The sequence below is a fragment of the Cotesia typhae genome, unplaced genomic scaffold (assembly GCF_013202065.1).
Source record: "Cotesia typhae breed Kobodo isofemale line unplaced genomic scaffold, CoteBio_Ctyphae contig_36, whole genome shotgun sequence".
Classification (NCBI taxonomy): domain Eukaryota; kingdom Metazoa; phylum Arthropoda; class Insecta; order Hymenoptera; family Braconidae; genus Cotesia; species Cotesia typhae.
Window position 1 is genome coordinate 651,489 of NW_027423744.1, and position 22,140 is coordinate 673,628.

General features: G+C 32.3%; 3 protein-coding genes across 5 annotated transcripts; 2 read left to right on the forward strand and 1 right to left on the reverse strand.

Moving 5' to 3' along the window:
- Positions 1-356: 356 nt before the first annotated feature.
- LOC141526653 (uncharacterized) lies at positions 357-5,194 on the reverse strand. Of its 3 annotated transcripts, none has more exons than XM_074241712.1 (9): positions 4,946-5,194; positions 4,453-4,769; positions 2,975-3,230; positions 2,827-2,889; positions 2,476-2,679; positions 2,069-2,396; positions 1,835-1,979; positions 986-1,093; positions 357-900 (listed from the first exon to the last, which is right to left on the reverse strand). In XM_074241712.1, exons 2-8 carry the CDS (start codon positions 4,752-4,754, stop codon positions 1,084-1,086), a joined length of 1,308 nt encoding a protein of 435 aa, XP_074097813.1. In that variant the 5' UTR covers positions 4,755-4,769; positions 4,946-5,194; the 3' UTR covers positions 357-900; positions 986-1,083. The 3 variants fall into 3 exon arrangements, with proteins under 3 accessions (XP_074097813.1, XP_074097811.1, XP_074097812.1); XM_074241710.1 differs by having other exon boundaries at positions 4,453-4,774; XM_074241711.1 differs by lacking the exon at positions 4,946-5,194 and having other exon boundaries at positions 4,453-4,815.
- An 11-nt stretch (positions 5,195-5,205) lies between these two features.
- Positions 5,206-7,796, forward strand: LOC141526654 (uncharacterized). The gene is made up of 3 exons (XM_074241714.1): positions 5,206-5,210; positions 6,429-6,774; positions 7,456-7,796. Exons 2-3 carry the CDS (start codon positions 6,437-6,439, stop codon positions 7,643-7,645), a joined length of 528 nt encoding a protein of 175 aa, XP_074097815.1. The 5' UTR covers positions 5,206-5,210; positions 6,429-6,436; the 3' UTR covers positions 7,646-7,796.
- A 3,479-nt stretch (positions 7,797-11,275) lies between these two features.
- Lt (vacuolar protein sorting-associated protein light) lies at positions 11,276-20,870 on the forward strand. The gene is made up of 3 exons (XM_074241779.1): positions 11,276-11,978; positions 16,912-17,046; positions 17,166-20,870. Exons 1-3 carry the CDS (start codon positions 11,961-11,963, stop codon positions 19,539-19,541), a joined length of 2,529 nt encoding a protein of 842 aa, XP_074097880.1. The 5' UTR covers positions 11,276-11,960; the 3' UTR covers positions 19,542-20,870.
- Positions 20,871-22,140: the final 1,270 nt, after the last annotated feature.

Below are 22,140 nucleotides of genomic sequence, written 5' to 3' on the forward strand. Positions count from 1 at the left end.
ACAAAGTAAACAATTAAAAAACTTTTTACGAGAACTATGTATAAAAAACGGTACTTACATTTGTAAACCCTTTTTCTATATTTTGCCTATATAATTACTTACAAATGTAAGAAAATTAATGTTAATAATATATTGATAAGCATTATTTTAAGATCAAAATAAAATATAAATTCAAAAAATTTAATGTAAATAATTTGTTGAATTACAAAAAATTTCAAAATAAATAAAATTATTTCTCGAATTTATTATTTTTTAAAATTACAAAGTTGCTTGCATATATTTGTAATTATAAAGTTAAATCTAATTAAAAAGGTTGTGTCATTTCTTTTTAAGGTATGCGATATTTTTATTTTTGCACATAGACAAGTAGGATACAAAAGTTTTTAACATAAGTTTTTAGAATTAATATTAATAAATATAATATAAGTAGTATAATCGAGTTAATTTTTAAAATTTATTTACTTTAATTTTAATTTTAATTTTAACTTTAATGTTGTTTTGTTAAATAAAATAAATTCCAAAATAAATAAAATTATTTTTCGGATTTATTATTTTCAAAAAACATAGTTGTTTACGTATAATTAATAATAATAATAATATAATTAATTAATTAATAAAGACGCATTATTCCAGTACTTGGCGCTTGGCAAATATAACAAATTAAACCTTGTATCCTTTCTGGTAACTCATTTTTAGCGACAGCGGCTTCACTTTTAAATTTGCACATTAAACACAAAGAGTTGTGCCCACATGGGACGAAGACTGCCTTTGCTTCATTTTCAAGGCATACACAACATGGAGTAGTGTTCACGCTTGCAGGCTGATCTTTGAAAATAACTCCGTTTGCTGCAGCTTGAATCCAAGGGACTTCTTGTTCATCCTCATAAATAACTTCATTTACTGTAATAACGATATAATTTGATTAGATTTTATGGCATAAAAGTCATTTTTCGTAGATTTAACAAAATACTTCATAATCGCTTACCGTAAAATTGATTATCATCCTCATTTTCAGGATTCATTGGGTGTAGTAATGCTGGTAAGTGTTGTAGAAGCAAAAGTTCTTCTTCTACAGCCAAGTTATCATTTAAATCTGCGGAAAAGAATATAACAGAAACTTGAAAGAATAACACAATAGAAACTTCATAATATTAACGATTCTAAATTAAAATTAAAATTGTAGTGGTAGTAAAATAGTCGATTAATATTAATATGACCAAGAAGCTTACATTGTTGTCTCATTATAGCTGCATTCCCTGGTTAAAAATATTGATTGAAAAGGATTGAAAATGATGAAATTAGAATACTTTTGAATAATTTCAATTCTTTTTCATGTATATATAGATATACAGTTCACATAGGGTGACTGATTCCCAATACTTTTCAATCAATATTTTTAATCAGGGTTCAATTGAAATCGGACTTCAACGCGTCGAATCGTCGCCATTTCAAGAAATTCCATCATAGAATATCTATAATATCTATATATATATATATATATATATATATATATATATATATATATATATATATATATATATATATATATATATATATATATATATATTATTACAGAGAGAAAGAGAGTTTTCTTTTCTACTGAACAAGAAATTCGAGTTCTGTACAATAATCTCAGTAATTTTAGTAATAACAAACCGATATTTCCGAAATTCTCATCAATAATAATTTAACGTTTAAAAATAATGAAAATGTTTAAATTTATGTGTTATGAAATTTTGTACCGAGTAAACAGATATTTTTGTGTGACAGGATTTTTTAATGTAAATCCTGAAAACAATAATTTTATTTTTATTAGTAAATAAAAAAATTCTACCTTCCAGTCTCTAAAGCTTCTTGAATTCCTGTGATGTAACGGTCTGTATTGTATTGTCGATGTCGCCTATTTCTTCCCAGATCTACTCCATTTTCCAAAGCATTAAATAGATTTTTATCTTCATTAATGAGCTCTATTAAACGATCTAAAAATATAAGAGAAATTTTGATAATAGTAAACAAAACATTAAAAAAATACTTATAGTTATTTTTTAAATAATTATCTTATACTGACGTAGAAATCGAAACAAATTTGGATGTGGTCCAAGGTTTGATAATAAGTGGCGATTAAAGACTTCAGATATATTATTAGTCCTCCAAGGTGAATTGTATACTGAAACGATATTTGCTAGTGGCAACCAATATCGTTGTAAATATCGGCGGAATAAATAATAATTATCATCCATATTCTCCAATGGTAAGAGTTGATCGATAATAACATCTAAAGCCTCTGTAAATCGGTTAGCTGGGACCAATTGCAGTGTCCAAGTTAGGTTAAGAATGCGATGCTCAGGTGCATCATGAGCTGGTAGTCTCAATGCGTTCCACTTTCTTGTAACAGCCTAGGAAAATATAAATATTTTTGAATTAATAGAATAATGATTAAAATTAATTTTTTTTTTTAACTAATAAATTACATACTCTCACAAAATGAAACCAGCATCCCCTTCTGTTCACCCATGGCATACAAATTTCGACAGACCTTAAAATGGCAACTTCAAAATCTGAGACAATTGTCTGTAAATTTTGACGAATTTCTGGAACTTGGTTCAAAATCCAATTAAATATACCATTGTACATCGGAATGGTTCTATGACTGCACAAAATATATAAAACTGGGATTCCCTGAAATTATTTTCTCTAGATTAATAATTAAAATAAAGAACTCTATTTAAGCAACGACAATTTTTTTAGTGATATAAATATATTATTATTTTAAAAATCTTTATCGTTAACTTTCGCAGTTATGCAAAAAAAAATTAATATATTTACTATGTCCATCCTACGCATGTGAATCATAAAAAGTTGCAGTGCTCGAGGACGTTGTGGTACACACTAAATTAAAAAATATATAAAATATTAAATATACTCTATTAATTATGTGGAATATATTTTAAATATTTTTATTATAAGTATTTACCTGAAAAGTGCCATCAACATGCCATTCGCTAACAATAGCAAGTCTTTGCAACATTTCATCACTACCAAAAATATATGCGATTGATCCATCTTCTGCAATAACTTGATGACGATTAATATTCATTATCCTTCTATATCCTAGCAGCATTTGTCCTAAATCGGCAAAATTCTCCGGAAGTGGAGGACGATAACGGCGACGTTGTCGATGAATCACTTGCCTTGACGCTTGGTTAGAATAATTAGCAGCATTCGGAATGCTATTTAAAAAGTAATAAAAACTTTGAGTGATGTACTGACAAAAAAATCAACTTAAAGAAAGTCTCTTGATCTTCAATTACATAACAAAACTTTTGAAGCGGATAATTATAACAGCGATAAAAAGAAGTTGGAAAATATAAAAGATTTAATTTATAAATTATTAAAAAAAAATTATTAAATTATTAACGATGTAATATGGCAAAAATAGGAGGAGGAAAAGAAAATATAAGGAAAAGAAAGGGAATATTTTAAAAGTTGTCAGACAAATAAATAATAGTTATTCATCCGATTATCGTATTAATAAAAATAAAAATAATCGTCCGATTGTCGGATGACTAGACTTTTCCTTTATTTATACGATTGTCGTATATGAATAACCATTATTTATTTGTCTGACAATTTTTAAAATAAATTCGCTCATTAAATAATAACTAAAATAATAGTTTATAAATTTATGTTGTTTTACTATATAGAAAGATTAGCAGTAAAGAAAAACAACATTAACTTTAAAATGCCAAATTCCAGTACAATTTACTATGAAACATCTTTTGTTGTTAGTGCTATAATCGTCTCTGGGAAGAATTACCAAGTGAAATAGTAAATGCAACTAGTCTTGAAGCATTTAAGAATAGATTATTTGATTACTTGTTTAATTTAGATATTTAAGTTATTATATGCCAATATCAAGTAAGTCATTGTAAGATATATGATAGTTGTTAGTCATTTAAGATTTGATATTATTTGAAAATTGTATAAAATGATTCAAAAATATTAATTGTTAACAACAAAGTAGGACACAACAACAAATTGTTATTTGACTTTTGTAAGTGAGCTAATATACTTTATTCTTAGTTATCTTCTCAGTTAAATCAAAATCTAAATTTACGCATTATAAATTGAAAATAAATTAATTAATATTAAATAAGTAGTTAAGTAAATAATTTTTTCGTTATTTGTACTGTATATTATTAATATGTAATTTTATATTTGCCATTCGGCCATTGTAGCCTTGGCATAATAATAAATATCTATCTATCTATCTATATTACTGTGGCTTTAATATAAAATTGATTCTATTTTCATTGATAAAAAAATTGTCTTTCATATAATTATTTTTTATTCATACGACAATCGTATGACTAGCAACATCCTTTTTTTTTTTATTTTAAATTTACGTATAACCTTTTTTAATAAATTTTTATTAAAATGCAAAATACTTACTTTCTTAAAATGGTATTAATTACTTCTTGTGGCAAAAGATCATCAGCGACTGCTTGATTTTGCAGCATTCGGATTATTGGTTCTCGATTTTCTATATCAGATTCTGGATGGTTATGCTCGCCAATCACCTCAATTGCACCATCAGCATTTTTCCACAGCTTAACTGGACAATGAGTGGCTGTTATTCTAGATGCACATAAGTAGCGTTTTCTCGCCTTCGTCGCATATCTTGAGTCCAAATGGTAAGTAAATCGGCCATAATGGAGACGCCGAGAATGTACACGTTGTCCAGGAGTTTCCATTGAAAATTTAAATGACTACTCTAAATTATTAAACAGAATTATTATAAGTACTAGTGTAACAATCGTTTATGAATAATTCAAGTTAAATTATTTTTTCTAAAAATTTATATTGAAAATATTGAAAATAAAAGATCAGACTTGAAAATTACACCTGAAAATAAACTTAACTTAAAAGGAAAAATAAACGTTACCTTTAGTTATTAAATAAATGATTTTGAACAAAAAAAAATAGTGCACCAATACAAAAAATCTCTGCTGCGAAAATAAAAATAACTTGGTCATGTAAATAGAGAGAGCGTTCACTTGTTATTGAGGTTGGGTCGTCGGGACTTTCGAGTATTCTCGAGCTCACTACCTGGCGAACGCTCGTCTTGTTCGTTTAACTGTGTCGTTTAGATTTTTGTGATTTTGCAGTGGAGGTTATTTTTTGAAAAATCCGGTATTTTTTACGTTCAGGTAACATAATTTATGTATTAATTTTAATTCTTCATATGATAATTAATTTAGCAGATATTTGATAATTTTTGGAATTTTTTAATAAATAAATTATGGCAAACAAATAAGAAAAAAATTGACATAAAACAATTAAAAATAAATATAAATGCAATTTTATAAAATAATTTTTCTGAAACAATTCATTTCTTCTATAAAGTTAAAAAATTTTCAAAAGGCTGCTAACTTTATTGTCATATTCCTGTTATGAGAAATAATTTCGCTTGTCGATAGGTGAATTAATTGTCTATCGACAAGCAAAATATTTTTAAAAATTAATTACTAATAGTACTTAATTTATAAATTACATAATTCTAGCGTAGAACATTAAACTATTTTTTTTTTATAAAAAAAAAATTTTTATTGTATTATAAATTTAGAAGCTAAGAAATTCTATAACATTTTGAAGAATGCATAACATTTTGATCTGAAGTACGAGCTATGTAAAATCGTCAAATACAGAGTATCGACTGTATTCCTAATAGTCTTTTGTTTCTCGCTACACAAGTATTGCTAGTTTCTACTGGAGCTCTTTTTCTAAGAACTAGAATTTGATTTGCGCGCACAAGCGCGCTTGACTATAGACTTGGGATATATTTTCATGCTTATGATATATTTAATCAATCACGTTACGAATAGTTTGCAACACATATTTTTCATCTTAATTTTATTATATATAATAGGATAGACGGGTGCTTGTTTTGATGTCCACTGCTGCGACTCAGTGATTTCAATGAATGCTTTTTGACTTACTGTAGATTGATTGTATCTTCTCTATTTGTATTATTATATATTGATGATAACGCTTTGAAAATTTACTTTTTCAATTTTACAAGAATATTTTAAATATTTTTTTTTGTTTTTTTTTTGTTTTTTACATTGAAATGAGTAAATATCGAAAAAATTTTATAATAATAATAATAATGATTATAAAAACAAAAATAGCATTGAGATTAAAAATTAACCCTTCGTTGATCGCGCTATGAGCGAATCGCCGCTTACAACTACTCAACCTATAGAGACTCGCTATCGTGCGAGCTAGAAACTAAAAAAGATGCGACCAACAAAGGATTAAAAACTAATTCTATTACTTTGAGAAAGTAAATTAAGAAAAAAAAATTTTCTATCAATAAAGTAAATAAAATTATTTGGTCTTAACGAATGTCTTTTTTTTCTCTTTAGATCACCATATGAGTTATCATATCAGACACAACAATTATCTCTTCATAAGAGATGTGAGGAACCAGAGCGAAAGTGGACAACGATACTTGTGTGCCTACAATTTCAATAATCAACCGTGCAACGTTAAATTGTGGTGTTTGGCTACGGGCGAAAGAGTCACAATGGGTACTCATCATCATCATCTTAATGCAGGAGTAAACATACCACCTTCAGAGGAGGCAGCCTCTTTCCGTGATAACCACGCCCCTCGTGGAATTAACAACTCATCTAGAACGCAGAGGTTACGATTCAACCGAGCGTTGGCTCTTCAAGCGGCATCATCCTTCAGGGCCACTCAAAGTACTCGGTAAGATTTCGTTACCGAAATTAAAAACATTTTAATTATTCAAAAATTTATTTTTAAAATACAAATTAATTCAAGTGTAAATATCCGAACGTTGAATACCTTCATTTTTTTATTAAGCTATTGCATAGCTTCTATCGCGGGCCTTGAGCGCGGGGACCGAATCCAGAAATTCCGTAACGAAAAACCTCACGCTCTTCACTCCGACGGGCACGGAGGTGTGGCTTGAAGGCCGTGCATCATCTATGCAATAGTTTTACCGCGGCAGTCCCCGAGTGCCACACGTCTTTTTGTTTTGTAAATTCGACTACTTCGCCGAGATATCGATTGTCAAAGTTTTAAATTGTCTTTTGTCCGCTAAGTTCACATTCATATTTTATTCTAATGTTCAACGATAATAATTTTTAATTTGTTGAAAATCATTTTCAATTTTGATAAAATTATCTAGCGTCCGACGGGATTTCTAACCCAGCCTGTGTGTCATCGGGCCTATTTATTTAATTTCAGGGCGGCCGTACTTTATTCTAACCCGCCGGTATCTCTGCCTCCGGTTTAAATTTTTATATAACGGGGAAAAATATTGTTACAATTTCAATATAATATTACTATACTAATATTAACAATATAATAATAATTAAAATTACAATATAATATTTACAATATAATATATATAATATTTTTCAGTAATACAAGGATCAATCCAGTGTGGCCAGATCGTGCGATTTTTTTACCCCCTCTTTGGCGTCGCGCGCGCCTCGGAACAAGCAAGCGATGCGTGTCTGTGAGTCGGAAAACCGAGCGGAGCCGAAGGAATCCGAGAAAGTCGAACGAATCGAGGGGAATAAACCTCCTGCCACGCGAAACAGAGGAATAACTCACACAACAGTAGCTCTCTGTTCGTGTGAAATTCTAAGAATCCGATTTCAGCCGAAACATGCAGCGGGAAAAATAATGTTTTAATTTTTATTAAAATAAATAAATAATGCTTTTTTGTTAAAAACATGTAGGTTTAATTTTTTTTTTTAATATAAAAAATAAATTTTTTTTTATCAATAAAAATTAAAATACAAAATTTTTTTTTCTTAAAAAAATTAATATCAATTTTTTACGCTGTTATTAATAATAATAATTTATTATTAAATAACAATAATAATAATAATAATAATAGCCATACAATTCTACTCGCGTATCAAAAATTAAAATAAACCAAAAATAATTTAAGTCGATGAGATAAAAAAATAAGTGCAAAAAGAAAAGGTATAAGTAAGAGAATTGTAAAAAAAATTTTTACAATACATTATAATAATGTCATCTGTACGAAAGGGAACAACGAAACGGTGCTGTTATGGAGTATGTAAAAGTGACACACGTTACAAATCATTTAAAGCTAATAAATATTATTTTATAAATTTTAGTATTATTAAGATTACGAATGGGATATTTGGTAGAAGATTTAGCTTACAAGTTCGATATTTCTACGGGATTTGTTTCAAAAATTTGTACAACTTGGATTTATTTTATGAATAATGAATTTACTGCTCAATTAAAGCCATTTATGTTTCCATCCAGGAAAACAATAGTTGAAACATTACCAAAAATATTTCGGTCTGTAAAAAATATAAGAGTAATTGTAGATTGTGCTGAATTTTTTTGCCAATCACCGTCAAATTTTGAACATCAAGGTAATTTATATTCTAGTTATAAAGCTCATACTACTTATAAAGTTTTGATAGGATGTACTCCAAATGGTTGTATTAGTTTTGTATCTGATGTATTTGAAGGTTCAATATCCGACCCAGAAATATTTAAACGATCTAAAATTGCTGACTTATTGCAACCTGGAGATGTAGTACTAGCAGATCGAGGTTTTACAGTTCACGATATAGTCGAAGCTAAACGAGCACATTTGAATATTCCTCCGTTTCTAAACGGAAGAAACCGTTTAACTGCTCAAGAAGAGATTTTGACGAAGAAGATAGCGAAACAACGAATATATGTTCAACATGTTATTGGGCGCATAAAAAAATTTAGGCTCCTTTCAACAGTTTTACCTATAAATATGCGCACTATCATGTCGCAAATCATATTTGTCTGTTCATGCTTAGTCAATTTTCAAACACCAATAGTTTACGACGAATCAAATGGAGACCGGTGTAAGAAACAATAAAAAAATTTGAAAGTTAAAAAAAGGTAAATATATAGAAATGCTAAAAATTTTGTAACTTTTTTTAGTTTATTATCAAAATTAATTTGTATATTTTTTTATGAATATTATTCATTAATACCAAGAGATTGAATATTTTTTGTATCACATACGTATATATATATATATATTACATTTTGTATTTTTTTTTAATTGTAAAATAAATATATTTGGTATTTCCTTCTAAATACTCTTCATAATGTATTTTGAAGTATAAAAATATTAAAATCTTTCAGTAAACAGTAGCTTCGAAAATTCTTCATTATAATATATTTTACTTCGACAAGTCGAATGGTATCAAACGCTGTGGGATTCTCATTTCAAAATACTCCGAGCCAAAATATTTTGATGGAATGCACTAATGTGCTTAAGTATCGGTTCAATAAAATTCTTATCATAATTAATCTTTTCTACATGGAAGCCTTTTAAAGTCCAAATCATGAAATCACACCACAATCTTCCAGTTATTGCCATTTGAGTTTGTACTTGATAGTAATATGCGTGGCTCCGTTTTAACTTCATTGATGTTAGGCTTACAGGGAAACAACAAAATGAAGTACGCTGCTGTGGTGTGAGAAGATGTAAATCAGTAGGGTTAAAATTTTCTAAAATTTTTGGGCACTTTATTTCCAATATTCCAGTTGTATTCTTCAAAGGATCCAAAATTAAACCATCTGGTGATGCTCCTAAGCCAGGATACTGGGAATTCACCCACAAGCCGCTACTCTGAACTTCATATGAAAAAGTTTTTGAAGTAAACTGTTCGTATTTTTCACGTGCGATGTCTTCAGTTGCTCGGCCATATTGCATTGCTTCCGTTATCACCTCTGACTGAACCCACAAATGAGAATTGACTAGTGCAAAAATTTGGTCATTACTTTTTTCCGTCTTATATTGTTTTATTTTAGAAGCTGTTATTAATATTTTACGGTATTGCCACCATTTATCATTATTTTGAACCCCAGAAGTTATATCAACAGGGCCAGTCTTATTATTGCATACATTAGTCGTTAAACGATAAACTAATGTCTTTAAATGGCTTTTTCTTGGCTTTTCTAATAAATAATCCTTATACTGAGGTTGTAGTAACAATTGCCACATAGAAGGAGCTTTTCGAGTTGCATTTATTGATTGTAAATCAAATAGTAGCTTATTAATTTTGGATTTGTCTACATTTCTTGTTAAACTCTGTCCAGGATCATATGACTTGCGTTTACTGATGTCATTTTTATTTGTATACTGCTGCTCATCTGCCTTGTGAGGTTCCTTACGCTTTCGACCTTGATTCCAGGTACATAGCTTGCTTGTACAAGGCACATTATTCTCATCAAATTCTTCTAAATAATTTAACAAGACATACAGTAGAGCAGCTACATGTGAGCAGCGGCCCATACTTGATGCTTTGCAATCACTAGTACCATTAAGTACTCGAGTAGTTGATGGGTTGATCATTATTAAAACTTGATGGACTTCTATAGCTTTATATGAAGCTTGAATTTTGGATTTCATGCAGAACATTCCATCAGCTGTTACACCTTCCAGAATATCGAACACATGACCACTATTCACGTACTGTTTACCCCGTTTCAATGGTTTAGATGTACTGTAATCAACTTTTGAGCTTTGATCATTACTATTGCGATTTTCAATATCACTGTCACTGTTGTCGTCATCTTTACAGGATGTCACTAGATAATGAAACATAGATCCATAATTAAAGTTTGTAGGCACTTTTTCAGAGGGAAATGGTTGCCAATTGTTAGGATAATTTCTTTTGCGTTGACTTATCAAAACACTAGAATCTTCAGTACTTGTGTTTAAGATATTCAGCCATTTTCCTTTGTCAACTGTTTGGTCCACTGGTACCTTATTTCTAATCGCATTTTTAACTCTGTAAATTTAATAAATTTCTCATATATTATCTCATATTAAACATTCTATTTATATTGATACGTACTCAACAAATTACATTTGTTTAATTAATTATGTCAACCATAGCCTCCAAATATTTTAGACTTATTTTATTTCTCATTGCCATGAATAACACTTACGTTATAACTTATTATGACTTTTTCAATTACTAAAAATTTATTGACATTATTAATTATAATAAAAATGTAAATTTTAATTTTTTCTGCACGTTTTTAGATAGTTAAAAAATATCGATGTCTAACCTCTCAATCAGGTCACTTTTTTTCCCAGTTTGTGGACGTCCATGACATTTTAGCCACCTTCTCAATTGCTCACAATTATGAGCTTCAACTGAATCATAAATAAGTGAAGCACCATCGATTGATTTTTCTAATAATTTATTTGTTTGTGAGAATACTACTCCTTTTCCATCCATTGTTGATCAAAACAGTACGAATCTTTTGAACTACCGCCATTTCAATATGGCGCTGACGCTTGCGCTCGTTTGACGATGAAAAGGCCTTATAGGCACCGGAAAAAAATGGCGTGTGTCAAGATGGCGAAAACTCAACGCTATGAGGAGAGACGCGACAGTTGCCGCGCTTACAGGTGATCACGTGATAAATCAAGCCCCCGCGGCCCCGCGGGGAGGTAAGTTGACATAAAAAGACCATGAGATGGCGTGGTGGTAGGCGAATTTAGGTAAATACTCAACAGCTTCTCTCATAGGGATGCCGTGTATCGGCTATAGGGGACATAATGCAGATGTGACTGAATAAGGTCGTAACTCATGGTTTGAGTAAAGAAGTTTTGAGTTGAGCTGTATCAGTGCCATTTTGTTTTATAACTTAATTAATAATTTATGGAAAATTAAATTGAGAAAACTTTTTTTTTAGTAAATAAAATTTTGTAGTTTAAAAAATGAGTTATTGTTTAGTTGGAGGTGGGAGTGACGTCACTTTGAAATGACAAAGAATTTCTAACCAAAAAATTCTCGGAAAAAAATATTGTAATGACTAAACTTGTTGTGACAAATGTCTGGTAGAAAATAAATGTCTGGAAAATATATAGAGCCATGAATTCGTCAAACAAGGTGAGTTTTATTCGATTTTATTTTTAGAGTTGGTTTATTTATTTACATCTAGTAGAGGTTAAAGGCGTTAATCGTTTCAGGATGATGACATTAAGGTTAGCAGTCACTTGAATATTTTTTAATTTTTTTTTTTTTTTTTTTAATTAACCAAGTCTAGAAAATTGATTTTAAAAAATTGCATTTTTTATTTTCTTAATTTCTACATGTCAATTTTTTTTTGCAATAATTTATTTGTTATAAAACTCTTGAGCTTGCTCTATAGTTTTATAGAAATTCTTTTTTTCTTTTTTTTTTACTTTTAATTAATGACATTAAAGTTAGCTGTCACTTGATAATTTTTTATTTTCTTTAATAAAAAAATTTGTTCTAAAAAATTATTTTTAAAAAATTTCATTTTTAATTTATTAAAATTTCTACAAGTCCATTTTTTTAATAATTTTTTTTGCTATAATTTATTTGTTAAAAAAAATTAAAACAATTGTAAAGTGACAGCTAAATTTAATGTCATGTTTAATTAACCAAATCTAGAAAATTGCATTTTTTATTTTTTTAAATTTCTACATGTCAATTTTTTTATTAGTATTTTTTTTTTTTAATTTTAATTAAAATTTTTTAATTTTGACATGTCAATTTTCCTTTGCCATAATTTGATGAAAATTAATTTAGCAGATAGTTGATAATTTTAAGAATTTTTATAACAAATAAATTATGGCAAGAAAAAATTAATAAAAAAAAATTGACATTTAGAAATTTTAAAAAACTACAAATGCAATTTTTTAAAAATAATTTTTTGGAAGAAATTTATTTGTTAAAAAAAATAAAAAAATTGTCAAGTGACAGCTAACTTTAATGTCATCATAATTTGCTCTAGAATTTTTAAAAATATTGAATATATATGAGGGTGAATTCAGCAGACAAAAAATTATTTAAAAAAAATTTCATTTTTAATTTATTAAAATTTCTACAAGTCCATTTTTTTAATAATTTTTTTTTTTGCTATAATTTATTTGTAAAAGAAAATTGTTAAGAAGTCAAGATTTACCCAAGCCCGCTTAAGCTTATTATTATTATATATCTATACTATTACACTAGTCACAAAAATTAAGGGATATAAAAAAAATTCCAAATTTTTTGGTGATTTTCAGCGAGCTGTAACTCCGAGGAAAATGATCGCACAGAAAAAAAAAAAAAAGCAAATTGTAGCTCCAAGTGTCTAGTTTTTAGATATGACCATGAAAATTTTTTGTCATCGTCAGGTCTGGAGAAATCCTAAGAAAACTACTGAAAAAAATTTTTCGAAATTTTTTTCGTCTTAAAAAGGTCTACGGGCTTCAAAAAAATTTTTTCGATTGTTTCGTTTAAAAGCTCTTTTAGTAAATTTAATACCCTTTAATTTGACGTAATCAAAAAGCCTGTACGATAATTTGCCGCGGAGTTATCGTCAATCAAAGCAAAAAGTTTTTTTGACTTTGGAAATCAATAACTCTGGAAATAATGACCGTATAGGAAATCGAAGGAGGGTTTTGAAAACTACACAATATTCTCTATAAGAAAACGTAAACCGCTTTTGAAGAAAAAATTTTTTTGAATTGAAAACTCGGACTGAAAAAAGACAAAAATTCGCATAATTAAGGATATTTGGATAACTTGGTATAACTTTGGATAAAATGGATGAACGAAGGATATCGTTGGTAATTTTTAACTTCAAAGTGTCCCCTAAAATCCCTAAGAAATTCAAAGCGCTGCGATTTTTTGTTCATAGTGCCCAGAAGCTTCAAATTCTGTGTTTTCGCAAAAATCACCATTATGAGCAATTTTGTGATTTTTATTCATTTTTCCATTGAAAAAAATTTTTTTCAAAATTCTTTATTTTTCGATCAAAGAGATTGATTTTTCAAGAAATTTGAAAAAAAAATTTCAATTTTTTTCGAAAATTTTTTCGAAATTTTCTCAATTTTTTCGACTGTTGTTTTACCGCCGGCATTAGCGTTACTCAAAGCGTACCACGTGGAGGTTGCTCGGTCGGATTTACGCTTCTCACACACACACACACACACACACGTGTGTGTGTGTGTGTGTGTGTGTCTTTGTCTGCATGTTTGTCTGTTTGCAGCTGCCGAATGACCTCTGTACGCACGGCAGTAACTGCTCAGTACCGTGTATTGCCACCTCTGTTCCGAATCACAGCTCGTAAACGCTCTTGCATGTTGATGCATCGTCGAATATCACGTTGCGAAATTCCTTGCCAACAACGTAACAACGCTTGAGTCAACTGATGAAGATTGTGCAGTTGCGGATAGTCTGCCGCAATCGACGCCCAAGCATGTCCCAAACATGCTCAATTGGGTTCAAATCAGGACTCATCGCTGGATGATTAAGCGTTGTTACGTTGTTGGCGCGGAGAAAAGTTCGCGTACGAACTGCAGTGTGAGGACGAGCATTATCCTGCATCAAAATGAACCGTCTTGCCCCCATGCGTGTGCGCATAGGCAGGACGTGTGGCTCCAGAATTTCGTCGACGTACCTATCGGCAGTCAACGTCCCACGAACGATGACCAACGGGGTTCTGGTATTGAAGGACACGCCTGCCCACACCATGACTGATCCACCATTGAAAGCTGTAACTGGTCTCGTAAAACCATCCCGATCTCGTTCTCCACGACGGCGCCAAACGAGAGATCGTCTATCGCTGCCATGAAGACAAAATCGAGATTCGTCAGTCCGTAATACACTGGTCCACTGTCTACGACCCCAATGGTGATGATCATGAGCATAGGCCAATCGGGCTCGGCGATGTCGTGGAGTGAGCATAGGCACGCGATTTGCGCGTCTAGCGCGTAGTCCTTGCTCTCGAAAGCGATTTCGAACCGTCGATGCCGATATGTGTTGTTGGGGAGGACGTTGTCGACGATTGCGAAATTGATGAGCGATCGTGTGGGCATGCGCAGTAGGGTTTCGACGAGCATCTCGAATGATAGCTCGATCATCACGCTCGGTAGTGATTCGTAGTCTACCTTGACCCGGACGACGATCGTAACTTTGAGTCGCGTTAAATCGGGCATAGGCCCGACTGATAACGGACTGGCTCACTCCCATAGAAGCTGCTACTTCCACCTGACTGTAGCCCTCTTGAAGGAGGGTAACAATGCGATCCACATCTGTGGCAGCTAAATGTCGACGAGGCATATCAAAAGGTGCTTATCAAAGAAAAGCTTACATAAAATTCACGTAAGGAATTTAGGCTAAAAAGAAAACGTAAAATTCAAGTTTTGTGTGAGGAAAAGCCGAACTCCGCGGGGGTATATCAATTTGTTTTTATTGAATTTTTAAAATGAGATTTAAAACTAAGGCAGTTGTAGCGGACAGAAAAAATTGAGTTAATTTTTTTGACAATAGTGAAGCATTCTGAAGACGATAAAAAAAAATTAAAAAAAAAAAATTTTTGATAAAAAAATTTCGAAAAAATTTTCGAAAAAATTGAAAATTTTTTTTTTTTTTTCAAATTTCTTGAAAAATCAATCTCTTTGATCGAAAAATAAAGAATTTTGAAAAAATTTTTTTCAATGGAAAAATGAATAAAAATCACAAAATTGCTCATAATGGTGATTTTTGCGAAAACACCGAATTTGAAGCTTCTGGGCACTATGAACAAAAAATCGCAGCGCTTTGAATTTCTTAGGGATTTTAGGGGACACTTTGAAGTTAAAAATTACCAACGATATCCTTCGTTCATCCATTTTATCCAAAGTTATACCAAGTTATCCAAATATCCTTAATTATGCGAATTTTTGTCTTTTTTCAGTCCGAGTTTTCAATTCAAAAAAATTTTTTTCTTCAAAAGCGGTTTACGTTCTCTTATAGAGAATATTGTGTAGTTTTTAAAACCCTCCTTCGATTTCCTATACGGTCATTATTTCCAGAGTTATTGATTTCCAAAGTCAAAAAAACTTTTTGCTTTGATTGACGATAACTCCGCGGCAAATTATCGTACAGGCTTTTTGATTACGTCAAATTAAAGGGTATTAAATTTACTAAAAGAGATTTTAAACGAAACAATCGAAAAATTTTTTTGAAGCCCGTAGACCTTTTTAAGACGAAAAAAATTTCGAAAAATTTTTTTCAGTAGTTTTCTTAGGATTTCTCCAGACCTGACGATGACAAAAATTTTCATGATTATATCTAAAAACTAGACACTTGGAGCTACAATTTGCTTTTTTTTTTTTTTTTTCTGTGTGATCATTTTCCTCGGAGTTACAGCTCGCTGAAAATCACCAAAAAATTTGGAATTTTTTTTATATCCCTTAATTTTTGTGACTAGTGTATTATTATAACTAGTGAGTTGGCGGCGACCTACGCGCCGCTTGACGGCGCATACGACTCCTCTCCCCTACATTCCATATTTTGTGTGTGTGTGCGTTTTTTTCGTTCACTTGGTCGTGCTACACGCTACCACGTGCCTTTATATATTAATTATCTCTGTTACAGAATACGTTATATCATTATAATATTATTAATCACAGATTATTAATTATTAGCTACTTAGAAGACAAATAAAGATTTATCTAGAATATTAAACATAAATACTGGTGTAAATTAATTCATTTCCTCACAAAAATTAAAATAATTGTGAAATGACAGCTAAATAAATTTTCATTAAATATTAAATAAAAAAAATCATTTAAAACAATTAATTTGTTTATAAATTTTAAGCTCAGCCGCAGACGCAAGAACAATTATTAAATACGTATTCTACGAGCCAAAAAATCTAAAAAATTTGGGAAAATTTCCACATGCATTTTTTATACAATTTTTTCTTTAACAAACAAATTTTTTATAAATTATTAAAAAACTATCAGATGTCTGCTAAATTAACACTCATTAAATATAAGCTAAATTTATTTAAAAATATCTGCTAAATTAATTTTAATTTCAGGATGACCAGAGTCAGGATGACCAAGATGCCGATCTGGACGAAGTCGAACCGCGGCTGAAGTATGTAAGAATGCAGAATGATATCAAGAATATTTTGCAAAATGACGCAGCTTCTTGTATTGCAGTCCATCCTAAGGTATGTAAATTTGTCGCACTGACAATTTCTTGATTATTTTTTTTCGAAGAAAATCATTAATTTAACATGACACAGAAATTTCCTAAATTTTCTTGACCCATTTTGTCCTTGGATTATAGTTTCTGTGCCTGGGTTCGCACATGGGTAAAATCCACCTGCTGGACCACCAAGGGAACAACATCCAGTCAAAAACACTGCAAGCGCACTCTTTAACAGTAAACCAGATCTCGATAGACCAAAACGGGGACTACATAGCCTCGTGCTGCGACAAAGGTAAGATCTTTATCTACGGCTTGTACACGCGGGAGAACAACAACATAATAAACCTAGAGCGTCAGATAAAGAGCATCGCCCTAGACCCGGCGTTTTTGAAATCGGGAACCTCGAAGCGCTTTATAACCGGAGACGACAAGCTGATGCTGTACGAGAAGACCTTCCTATCCCGGTTGAAGCTGACCGTGCTAAGCGAAGCCGAAGGCGGAGTGAGATCAGTAGCTTGGGCGGGACAATTCGTTGCCTGGGCCTCGGACACCGGAGTCCGGTTGTACGACCTCAACGCCCGTTGTTCCCTAGGCTTAATGAAATGGCCCCGAACCCCGGAAGCGCCGCCGGAAAACTACCGGTGTAACCTCCGCTGGAACGGGGACCGAACCTTGCTGATAGGTTGGGTAGACACTGTCCGAATCTGCCAGATCCGCAAGCGCTCCCACCAGGAAATGGTAAATAGAAACCTGCCCGAGTTCGCAGTAGACCCGGTCTCTACCTTCCAGGTCGATTTCTACATCTCTGGAATCGCGCCCCTGGAAAACCAGCTGGTTCTTCTTGGGTGCCTGAAAGAACTGAGCGACAAGGGAACCAGCCAGAGACCGACCCTCCACGTGGTAGAACCCAAGTACCAGGACTTTGTGGACGTATCCGCGAATTTTCTGGGGTTGAGAGGCTACGAGGCCTACAACTGCAACGACTACCACCTAGATTGCCTCCCAGACGAGAACCGGTTCTTCATAGTCTCCCCTAAAGACATAGTCGTCGCGAGTCTCTACGACGCGGGCGACCGGATCGAGTGGCTGCTCAGCCACAAGAAGTTTGAACAAGCTCTAGAAGCTGTTACCGTTAACGGCGGCCGCGATTGCAAGAGACACACTCTGATCTACATAGGCCGGGTCTACCTGGATCACTTACTAGCTTGCGGAAAGTACGACGAGGCAGGCAAACTGTGCTTGAAAGTCCTGGGACGGGACAAGAAGCTCTGGGAGGAGGAAGTCTATAAATTCGCCAGGGTCCACCAGTTAAGGTCTATCTCTTCTTATCTTCCCAGAGGGGACGTTACCCTGGATCCCCTGGTTTATGAAATGGTCTTGTACGAATATCTGAAGATGGACCCTGATGGGTTTCTTCAGTTGGTCAAAGAATGGCCTGCTAAACTGTACACAGTCGCCGCAGTGGTTAACGGGGTGCTGGAGCATCTTCTGGTTCACAATACCCGGCAAAATGTTTTGCTGGAGGCCCTGGCTATTCTGTACAGCCACGACGGAAAGTACGACAAAGCTCTGGCGATGTACCTCAAGTTGAGGCATAAAGACGTTTTCCAGTTGATCCAGAAGCACCAATTGTACAACGCGGTCTACGATATGATCGAAGGTCTCATGGACCTGGACGCTGATCGCGCGATACAGTTTTTCCTGGAGAAAGATAGAGTCCCGTCGGATGTAGTTGTTGCCAAGTTACAGAACAATCCGAGGTATCTGTACTTGTACTTGGACGCTTTGGATAAAAGAGACACTAAAGATTCCAAGGGAAAGTATCATGGCCTGCTGATCAGGCTGTACGCGGATTACTCCAGGGACAAGTTACTGCCTCTGTTGAGGAGGTCAGACAACTATCCGATCCAGTCAGCGTTGGATATTTGCAGTCAGAGACAGTTTTATCCGGAAATGGTGTATCTGTTGGGTAGAATTGGAAACACCTCGGAAGCCTTGGGTTTGATGACTCGCGAGCTTAATGACATGGAGTCCGCGATTGCTTTTTGCCAGGAGCATGATGATGAAGAGTTGTGGAATGATCTTATCAACTATTCGTTGAGCAATCCGGAGAATATCACATTCTTGCTGCAGAAGATCGGGACTTATGTTGATCCGAGATTGATGGTCCAGCGGATTGCTCCTGGAATGGAGATCCCGGGGCTCAAGAAAGCTCTGGTTAAGATGATGTGCGATTATAATCTTCAGGTGTCGGTACAGGAAGGCTGCAAGAAGATTCTCTCTAATGATTACTTCAATTTGCATGAGCGGCTGGTTAAAGCCCATCAGAAGGGACTGTTTGTTGATGATGATCAGATGTGCGGAGCTTGCCACAGAAAGGTTATTGTTAGGGATCCTAGGAATCTAGTCGTTTTTTACTGCAAACATTTGTTTCATGAAGATTGCTTGCCGGATTTTGAACAGATTGAAAACTGTGTCATTTGCAATCCGCAGAAGGATAAAGTTATTAGTTAAGTCGAGAGGTTGTTAAAGTTCGATGTTCACAAGATGGCCGGATGGTTGGAATTAAATGGCGAAGGCGGGAAAATTTTTTGTAATTATTTACAAGTAGGGTCTAAGCTATTTTTGGCCATAGGCGAGGGTGGGGCAAGACGGCCCACCTAAGCCAGTTTTTATTTTTTGTGGCTTTTTACTATCAAGTGAATTTACAGTCGTCCAACGTCACCGGACTCAATTCACCGGAATTTTTCGAAATTTTTTTTTTTGAAATTTTTTTTTTTCGAAATTTTTTTTTTTGGGGCAAGATGGCCCACTTCCAAAATATGATGAAAAAATATTAGAAAAATAAATTTTTGGTCAATTTTTGAGGTGGACCGTCTTGCCCCACCCTCCCCTATCTAGGTGAGAAATTAACATTTTTTTATTTTTTTTTATTCTACTTGTTTTTACGATGCAATTATGATAAAATGTCGTGAAAGAAAAAAATTAAGATTTTTTTTGCTTTCAAAACTTGAAAAAAATTTTGGCTCTCATATGTTTGGATTAAGTTTCTACTTTATCTTTTTTTGATATATTTTTTTTAACAGTACATAAACCAAAAATTGAAAAAAAAAGTTTAATATCACAATTTTTTTAAAAATTTATAATTTTTTTAAAAATTTATAATTTTTTTTTCTATTTGTTAAAATTGTGATAATTAACTTTTTTTTTTAATTTTTCATTTTTTTTATGTATTTTTCAAAAAAAAATTTCCTTCAAGAAAATGAAAATTTAAATGGTAGATCCCACTTGTAAATAATTACCAAAACTTTTTAAATTGTAATGGAACATAGTTTACTATTGTAAATGGAAAATGTAAGCAATATGGATAGAAAATTTTTATTTTCGTCTTACTGTCGTGCTTTACTAGAAAATTTGTTATTTTAAGCGCCAATTATTAATTGTTTTAAATATCGGGCCGATTGTAAAGAAAGGAAATATCATTTTGAGAGAAAATTATTCGATTTGCATCATTTTTTGTGAGTTTAAAAATTTTTTTATTGTCGGGAGATCAAGAATCTTGATACCGACAAAATGGCGTTTTTAGAGGCGATTGTCATAAGTATTATGCAAGTTTCATGTTTTTTTTTTTTTTTAATTTTCATGGAAATTTTATTTTGAATAAATAGTAGTCGATTTGTGATAAGTAATTTTTTTTTATGTTTTAAATTGAAAATAATTGTTATAATTACGTTATAAAATAATGTACACGTCAATGGAGGGGACTTTATGTTCTATCATGATAAACTTGGGTTCGATTCCCGGTGTTATGTCCAAGGGCGTCTTTGATCAAGTAATTCGACTTCCGCGTTTAGTTGACGGACCCGTGCCTTGTAAAAGTCACTCATCTTAATTTGCTCTGCACTTAGGACGAGTTCAGACTTGGTTCAACTGGCAGGCCACGTATTGGTCTTTGAGCAATTAATTCGACTTCCGCGTTTAATTGACGGACCCGTGCCTTGTAAAAGTCACTCATCTTAATTTGCGCTGCACTTAAGACGAGTTCAGATTCGGTTCAACCAGCAGGCCACGTATTAGCTATTAGTTCTAAATATCTAGAGAACCGGAATCTCAGAATTCTAATTTGCTCTGCACTTAGGCGAGAATCCGGGCAGTAAGTTTAAATAAAGTATCTCTAAAAGCTAAATTTGCGCACTTTACCCTACGGGGGACTGGAGGACGTTAGCTCATTTAAATTACTAAAATTCATTAAATTAAATTCTTTAAAAAAAATTCAAATTGTGAAAGTGTAAGTTTTAATGTTTATAAAAATAAATCTCAATTAAAGTGAAATCAGTTTCCAACAAGTCATTTAATAAAGTAAGAAGCCCGAAATATAAGCAGCCCAAATCCACCCTACTCCATCCGCTGCGAGAACCAACCAAAGGGCCCAATCAAGGAACAGGCACTAACAGCTGCCCTAAAATCACGGATCTGACCATCAATAAAGTTCCCGTAACAGTAAGTACATCTACTCTCAATAAATCCGTGAACAGTCTCAAACGAAGGCGTGGTAAATTCGTACTTCGAAAACGTCCCACATAAATAATTAAAACAACGGAATTAAAACCGCCGTTGCGTATTCTTTAAATTGTTAGTCCAAACCTCCACCGTTTACGCTACCGCTCTAAAAACGCCCTTGGACATAACACCGGCATCGGTAAAATAATGAAATTTACAAATTATTATAGAAAAAAATAATATATTAGAATGATAAAAAAATTATAACAATTAATAAAAAAAATATTTAAGCGTTTGATTTTCAAAAAATAACTGCAAAAATTAATTTAAGCGGAAAAAATTCAATTTTTTAAATTATAAATCATAAGAATTAAAATTATTTAATTGTAAACAGATAAAAAATATAAAATTATAATTTTCTATGAATACGTGTTTTATAAAATACAAGAACAATTTTTTATATTGTATACCGAGGGTAGTAAAGTAAGAAATGTCTCAGATCACATGTAATTGTTGGCCGAGGCGAAGCCGAGGTCAACAAACATGTGATCTGAGGAGTAACGGATAATTTTTGAGTGTTTATTCTTTTGAGGAATAAACGCTGAACAACTAT

Bases quoted from the DNA above. Each gene is read 5' to 3' on its own strand.
- LOC141526653 (XM_074241712.1), bottom strand. From the start codon at position 4,754: ATGGAAACTCCTGGACAACGTGTACATTCTCGGCGTCTCCATTATGGC. The intron at 3,231-4,452 runs GTAAGTATTTTG...CTTTTTAAATAG, and splicing joins ATTAATACCATTTTAAGAAA to CATTCCGAATGCTGCTAATT. The intron at 2,680-2,826 runs GTAAATATATTA...AAATAATTTCAG, and splicing joins ACATGCGTAGGATGGACATA to GGAATCCCAGTTTTATATAT.
- LOC141526654 (XM_074241714.1), top strand. From the start codon at position 6,437: ATGAGTTATCATATCAGACACAACAATTATCTCTTCATAAGAGATGTG. The intron at 6,775-7,455 runs GTAAGATTTCGT...AATATTTTTCAG, and splicing joins AGGGCCACTCAAAGTACTCG to TAATACAAGGATCAATCCAG.
- Lt (XM_074241779.1), top strand. The intron at 17,047-17,165 runs GTATGTAAATTT...CTTGGATTATAG, and splicing joins GTATTGCAGTCCATCCTAAG to TTTCTGTGCCTGGGTTCGCA.